The sequence below is a fragment of the Pygoscelis adeliae genome, unplaced genomic scaffold, assembly GCF_000699105.1.
Source record: "Pygoscelis adeliae isolate BGI_AS28 unplaced genomic scaffold, ASM69910v1 Scaffold4, whole genome shotgun sequence".
NCBI lineage: Eukaryota > Metazoa > Chordata > Aves > Sphenisciformes > Spheniscidae > Pygoscelis > Pygoscelis adeliae.
Window position 1 is genome coordinate 9607073 of NW_008824986.1, and position 7885 is coordinate 9614957.

A 7885-nucleotide genomic window follows, 5' to 3' on the forward strand; every position below is an offset into this window, starting at 1 on the left:
GGCTGGCTGGTGTAGGGCCAGATGATGGACTATAGGAGCTGACTGTTTCAGAAGTACCTTAATTGGACTGACATTGCTTTCCTCCACTCTGCTTTTCTCAGATTGCTATTGAGGTGAATTTATAAAATGTGCTTCTGTGCAGAGGAAAGTTACTTCTTAAATACAGCAGCTGCACAGAAATATTTGCATAGCCTGCTGCCTTCCGGCATGATCAAAAATAGGTGCAGGAAGTTGTTCCACTGCTTCAGAGCAGCACAGTTAGCTTTGTATATTCAGGCAGAGATTATCTAAGAAAACAGTGAAATGCTGAGAATCATTTTGCTCTTTATTTGTGAGTGCCGTGGTAGCCCTATCTTCCAGTTGGAAAGCTTTACAAAAGCCAATAAAGTAACAAGAGGCTGTGAACATCATTCTAACCCACTCATTTTTCCTGTGTTCCCTATATTGTTAGTGATCCCTTGTTAAGTCAAACTGACTTAACACAGCTGAAGAGCAATTTTATCTGCTGCTATTTTTGTTAGAGAGCTGAGATTCCAGCGCAGCTGATGTAACTCGCAGCTTGTGAGCATAATCTTGGAAAAACAAACCTTTATTTTCCAAAACTTCTTACTAGCTCATTCTATGGAGAGTAAAGTTTGCAAAAGCCCACACATGCCACCATCTAATCCGTAAGTGTGAAATTGGGATGTATCAGTTAGTGATACTGCAATTCATACTTTTCTCAGAGCTCTGTTACTGGCATACGCTGATAAGAGATTACACGGAATAGTGTCATCATCTTTCTTTGTGGCAGCCACCAGTCTCCATGCAATACAGAAGTTTGGTGAGCAACTATCACAAAATAGAGAGCTGTAGTGGTGATGCTCAGTAACTGTAACACAGGCCCTGGATCCTCGCAGGAGGCAATGGAATCATTCCACTGATTTTTGTGGAAATAAAATACTATACTACTGTATCAGGATTGGTATCAGCATACTTGAGCTGTCTGTGATGTTTGGGATTGGATCCATAGCTATAATAAACCAGCCTTCCTCAATGGCTTCTCTGGCTTTACTACAATTATTGCGCTTGTTGAATCTGAGGACAGACAAGACTGTTTGGATCAAGTTGTAGAATTTCATGCATAATTCATTATTTCATGCCTAGCTTTTCTTGGCGGAGCTATAGGCAGCCTCTTGATTTACAGCTCATTGTGACTGAAAGTTGTCTGCTCTAAATTTATCCTCCATCTAGGAATGTACAAACCGGTGCTGTAATGCAACTACCTGTACTTTGAAACCGGGAGCAGTGTGTGCACATGGACTTTGCTGCGAAGACTGCAAGGTGAACCAACAGAAACATTTCTTATCTGTGTGGGGTGGGAAGTATTCCATAATCTTCTCAACTGCAGAGCAGTAAGCAAGGATGCAGAACAAGCAAATTGGTATCACTGAGCATTAAGACACTTGCATTTCATGTAAGCAATTTAAAAAATTCTCAAACTGTAAGTTACTGAAGGAGCAGATCAACAGACTTTTTTAATGGTGTCTGTGCTATTTGTAGCCAATTCATTTGCTCATGCAAAACCTCTTCTTTTTTCATGAACTTTTATATGCTTTGATTTTTTTCACGCTTATATGGATGTTGTGCTCTGGCAAGCAGTCATTAAATGCTGGACCCTCTTTTTATGGGAAGACTCTTAAAATACTAATTCTGTCAACAGCATATATATTTTTAATGGCATATCATCAGGTCTTGTGGACTCCTAATGTACTATAAAAAGCCGACTTGCTGCAGGCATTTGCCTTCTTGAATTCTCAGACCATCTCTTGCATATGGTCTAATAAAGCATTCAGCAAGTTTCCATTGTGTCTGTGGCAAGCATCTGCCTAAAAGCTCAGTAGCAGCAAGCTGTCAAAACAGCTAGCAAATGCTTTTTAGCAAAATCAATCTTTATGTCTTTTTGCTTTTTACCAAAGATGATGCAGTTAAAATTCAGTGTTGCTCCCAGAGCACACCCATCTTTTGTGGTTGTTGTTGATAAGTGAATGTTCAGACTGGCACATTCCACCATTGCCTACTGGTTGCCTTCAGCTCTGAAAAAATGTAGTTATCCAGGGAAATCAGGACAGGACAGGAACAGTTACATGGACTCGTTGTATAATTAAGTTGAAGAAGATCTTGATGCCCATGACAGAGCAACATTTCCATGAGGAAATGCACCTCCATCCCAGGAAGCTGTCAAGCAGCTGAATCCAGAGTCAGGTGGGCTGGTGGGTTCACAAGCCATAACGTAACATATAATGTTACGTGATCAGCTGGCTGCCCTGGTCACTGCCTTGTTGTTGTAGCCATATGGATGAAAAGGTTTCTGGTCTGACTTGGTCGTTGCTACAGAGCATCCTTTGCAGTACAGCCCAAACTGTTTCTGTGCCTGTGTGTTTAGGCATGATTGCAGGAAGCACACTGAAAGATTTGGTTCATATTTGAAAACTAACAAAAGGCTGGATTTACCTTCTGACCTGAGCCACGTGAGTCATGTTTGCAGCTGCAAAAGTTTGGCCCTCCTTACTGCCAAACCCTTTGCAACCTGTGTCAAATAAATGTATTTAAAGAGCTGTGTAATCCTTATACTGTCCTCTGTGGTCAGTTGGTGCAGAGCCAGTGGAAAAAGCTGTTCATGCGCTGCATGCGTTATACCGCTGCATAACTCCTATTGATTGGAATTACAGCAGTTAAGGGGTTTTTTTTGTTTTGCAGTTAAAACCAGCGGGGATTTCTTGCAGAGAGTCAAGTAATTCCTGTGATCTGCCAGAGTTTTGCACAGGAGCCAGCCCTCACTGCCCAGCTAATGTGTACCTACACGATGGGCATGCATGCCACAGGGTGGACGGTTATTGCTACAATGGCATATGCCAGACCCACGAGCAGCAGTGTATCACCCTCTGGGGCCAAGGTGAGTTTGAGAACCAGGAGATCTGTTTATGAGATAGACTTGAAAAAAAAAGCGTGTGATTATAGATGGATTTGGAGGAATTTCATACAGTACCAATCTGTATCTATTCTTTTCTGAAATGGAGAACTGAATAATGAGGGAATAATTTTGTGATTCATTTTATCCTTGATTTGCAGTTATGTTCATTTCTTGCAGCAAGAGGTAGAGAGCAACAGTAACTAGGTTCATTCTGCAACACTGCTGCAAATGGCTATGTGAACTTAGACAAATCATTTAATACTGACTTTGATATGGCCTTATCCTACAAAGTGCTGAACACTCCTGACAGGTTGAAATCACATCCCTTTTCAGACTGGTATGTAAGCTTCCTTCTGTGCTCTAAATTGCTCATCTGCAAAACATATATGTCTGTCTACACCCCAAAACAGAGTTCAATATTTGACATTAATGTAAGATTCTTGTATCATTTTGTGTATTTTATTAATTGGTGTTACCCTGTAAACCTGCCTCCTGACAGTACTCTTAGCAGAGTATGTACTGAAGCAGAAGGAGATTTTATTCTCCCATGGGAATTTACATTCTTTTTGCAAAAAATCTAATAACATGAGTTCTTGGGTTATCCTAAGCAGATGGTATCCCAGGAACGGTGTTCAGTTTTCTGTTACGTCCTGTGGCCCTTCCACTGAAATATGAGCATTAACTCAGCATTTTGCTATTGCCTCCAGCATCGCTGGGGACAAGTCATGTCTACTTCAGCATCTCACTTGCCCCCTCTCACAAGGGAAAAATACTTCAAACTCTCCTGAAGAGAAGCATTATTTAGAGCTATATTTTATTATTTCTTTTAAACTAACATTTTCCACTCCCTTAGCCTCCCTCAATTCAGTATCTCTCTGTCTTTAACTCTGTTTCAAAACTTATGTATCAATATAATGACACACAGATGTTTCCCTTGGTCAAAACCCTCATCAGAAGTCTATTGAAGAATTTATCTGTTATCTTCACAGGGACTTGGACCATTCAAAATTTTTGTTTTAAAGAGATCTGAAGAAATAATGCCACTGATGCAGATAGGTTAGCTTGGTCATGTGGGTATAAGAACATGTTAGAGGAGTTCCAGTTTAAAATTAAACTCCCCACGTGGAACAAACCATGCATCTGATATACTCCTCCGAATCCCACTCACGTCGTAGAGTTAATATGAGCTCATATAGGCATGTACAATTATAGCCTCCAGTCTTAGTCATACTGGGATTTTTAATCCCCTGGATACAGAGGCATTTTCTCTTGTATAAAGCAAAATCTCCTTATGAACCAGTTTCCCATGCCATGGAAAGTTACTCGGTAGGACTGTTAATTTCAGTCGCTGAGAAAAATTCAACTAAAGGTCAGGGAGCTGAATTGCTGCAGCTCCCTTGCCAGGTCTGTTTCCTAACATAGCACGTCCTCCAAACCCCCCGGGGTCCCCTAATTCTGTCTTGTCTTCCTTTTTGGAGGATTATTCAATATGGGCACTGCTGTGCGTGGAGTCTCCAGTGGTCAAGGCTATGGTGGTCTGCTTATGAGAAAGATTAGTTTGTTAAGAACAAAGTTCAAACAGACTTTAAGTGGAATACCCTTATTTGTGTTGGGAATACCCAAGGATAAAGATTTTGAAAGGGAGGATGGGACATTACCAAACTTGAACTGAAAGGCTTGATTCTGATCACATTGTTGGAAGTATAAATTAGAAATAATGCCAGAAACTAAACTTTCAAACAGTTTAGCAGATAGGGTTCAAGCTAAAACCGAGGCCTATATTCTGGAGTTAAAGACTAGGGATGTGAATATCCACCGCTTGATCACATCTGGTTGGAGTATGAGCTGGCAGATGCGGGGTGGAATGGAAAGAGGGCTAGGTGGGCCATGCAGTTGGAAAAATATCATGGGACAGATAAAAAAACTTTCCTTCCAATCTTGCTTGCAGCAGAAAGAGAGACTTGACATTCTAAGATGTTGTCTCTGGACATCGTATCAAAAAGATACATTTGAACCTTCTACCAGACTGTTGCAATTGATTAAAATTGTTTTTAACTGTGTATGTTGGAGTGGAGGAGTAGTTGTATGTTTTTTTTTTAAAATTCTATACTGTAAAGAGAAAACAGATCATAGTTCATTTTTTACATTAATCCCTTTTTTCTTCTTCCCAGTAGGAGAAAGCCATGCAGAACAAAATCCAATAACTTTTCTTAAAATAATATTCAGTGAATATTATTTTAATATTGAATTCCTTATCAATGTCTTCTTTTGTATATCTTTCTTTATTCATCAGATTACAGATGTCCAGTAGCCCAATGATAAACATCAATCTTCATATTTTTAGGTCTAGCTAAAGAAAAATGATGAGCACTGTCAGAGCTTGTTTACATTAGGCTGAGCAATAGGAACCTGTTTCCAGAAAGAAGTACTTGCATATCCTTGGGGTTTTTTATTTCAACAGATAAATTCAAATCAAATAGAGGAATATTTTTTGCTATTCCCTATCTGCAATAGCATGGAAAGCTTGGTATGAAAGTGTGGAGGAGCACCTGGGGACAGTCTCTGAAAATAGCCATAAATTCCTCTTAAAGACCAAGTTCGTTGCCAGAACACACAAATTTCTCTACTCTCTCTCTCACTTTAATTCATGTCATTTTTCTTTTTAAGGAGCAACATGCATGAATTGCTTGTGACCTTTTTTGTTTCATATTCAAAAATACCAAATTGCACTGATCTGACCTATTGATAGTAGTGTGACTGAAAGATACATCGATAGTAATGCATCTGTGTAATGTCTGGTACCCCACTGGCATTTTCCAGGAGCAACTAGATACACAGATAAAGCTACTTAAGAAAGAGAAATTATTGATTACCAAGAAATAGATGATTCTCAGCTTTAGACTCATGGCTTTTTCCACACTGACAAGAAAATTCTTCTTTAGGGAAGGAAAAGAGATGTTTGTCAGTGTGTTTTCCTACTTTTCCCCAAGAGGGAAAAAAAGTAATGATTTTGGGGAGCCAATGGCAGGCATTGACTTAATAATTAGAACATGCTTAAATTTGTTGCAGAGACATGGCCATTTGTTTAGGCAGGAACAATCTTCATTTCAATGTCAATACTTGTTACAAAGGCCTGTCACTGCTGTAAGAGCTTTGCAGTTTTCTCCAGGTACAACCCTATAGGCAAAATAGATGGACTTCCCATGTAAGTTAGCTGACCAAACCATTGCTAACTGTTTTTTGCAAAAATACTGATTTATCCAAGCACTGTAAAGATTTGAATTCAGTAAAATCAAACTATTTTGATCATCACAGATTTATGGCCAGGCCTTTTCTTTTGGAGATGTGAAAGGCATTAAGTCATATTCTCAGAGGTAGTGAGAGCTAGGATACTCCTTAAGTGCAAAAAATAAGAGCTCAACCCCATCTCACTCCCGCACAGGGATCCCTTAACAACAGGGATCACCGAGATGAAAAGAGAGGCCAAGGGGAGCTTGTAGAAAGTTTGGTTTGCATCATCAGTGCAGTAAAACAAACTTAATGACATATAAAATCCAGGTGCGAATCACATGACAGAGAACTGTATTTTTATGCTTATATTTATTTATATAGTTGTTGGTGGTGCTAGTTGGCATAGCCTGAGCGACAGAACTTCAGTCTGTTACTCGGAGGTTGGTTTTTTTCCCCCTCTACACCCAGAAACACTGTATAATATTTTTAAATAAGTCTTGAGACAATGTTGGGAACTGAATTGAAATATCTTTCTTTTCTGCTGTCATCCTGATAACGGGTGTTTCTCTGTTCTTGGAATCAGCACCATGGTCAGAAATTTCTCTCTTCTCTTTCGGGAAACTGTGACGGTATTTTCTCATTGCAGCAGGTCTTGCACTGATCTGAAATGACACAGCATTTCTGTATCGCTTCCAAAAGCATAGAGCACCTCTCTTTCTTGCAACTGTATAGAGAAGAAGTGGGCTCATCAATATACACATTTGGAGAAAAAAAAGTCTCCAGGCTGACAACGGCAGTGGTGAGCTTTGACCTTCTGCAGTTTCAAACGGCTGATTTAATCCCTTGAATAAGGCTTGGTGGGGAAAGGCTGACAGGACCTTAATTACAGGGTCACGATACTATAATTATCAATAGCAAAGTGAAATAAACTCTGCTCATCCAGCTCAAAGCACTTAATAACCACTGGAAATCTTTCACAAATCATTTTGCCTTTGGCTGTAGAGGTAGCAAAATAGAGGAAGACAGGACTTTCTGCTTCAGTTTATATGGTGCAATCATGATAAATGGGTTTCCTCCAGAAACACAACATTACAACTCTTTTCCTTAAGCATCCTCTGAAAACCTCCTTTTAACTTTGGTAGCTCCATCTGTTCAGCTTCTTACACTCTGATATGTTTTCATCTATAAAAAAGTCCAGGTATTGTGAGAAACTAGTCAGGAGAGGGAACAGCCATCTGAATCCCAAGCAACAATGTGTTTTGGTTTGATACCAAAGACAGAAATGGAAGCTAGGTTTTGGTTTACAAGCCACAGATGATCATTGGGTACCAGGTGCTTTCATACACAGACTGCTATGAGCCTGGCAGGGGAGCATTTTTTGGTACTCCATGAGATCTGTTTTCTTGTCAAGAAAACACTCCAACATTGGTTGGAGTTAAAGCTCACTGTCTGAGCCCTGCAAGGATGCTGCAGATGTGTTCTTCTTCCTGCAGGCTGCTTTCCATTATGTGTAGCACACTTGACACCTACATTCAAAAAAACCAATCAAACAAAAAAAGTTTCACCAGGTGAAAGAGGAAGATAAATACCTTAAACTCTCTTAGCATTTCAGTGAGCCCTTTCTCCCTTTAACACCATTTTTTTAATATGTCTTTGTTAGGTCACTTACAGTCAAAGCACAGGACATGAGCAGTCATTTTG

At 39.7% G+C, this 7885-nt stretch overlaps 1 protein-coding gene across 2 annotated transcripts in view; it reads left to right on the forward strand.

The window, feature by feature from the left end:
- Positions 1-7885, forward strand: part of ADAM12 (ADAM metallopeptidase domain 12) — a 187080-nt gene that overhangs the window by 157863 nt on the left and 21332 nt on the right. The window contains exons 13-14 of one of the 2 annotated variants that reach the window (XM_009325861.1): positions 1234-1323; positions 2740-2935. In XM_009325861.1, coding sequence (XP_009324136.1) covers positions 1234-1323; positions 2740-2935 — 286 coding nt within the window. The remainder of the gene's footprint in view (positions 1-1233; positions 1324-2739; positions 2936-7885) is intronic. The other variant, XM_009325862.1, reaches the window with a different exon arrangement.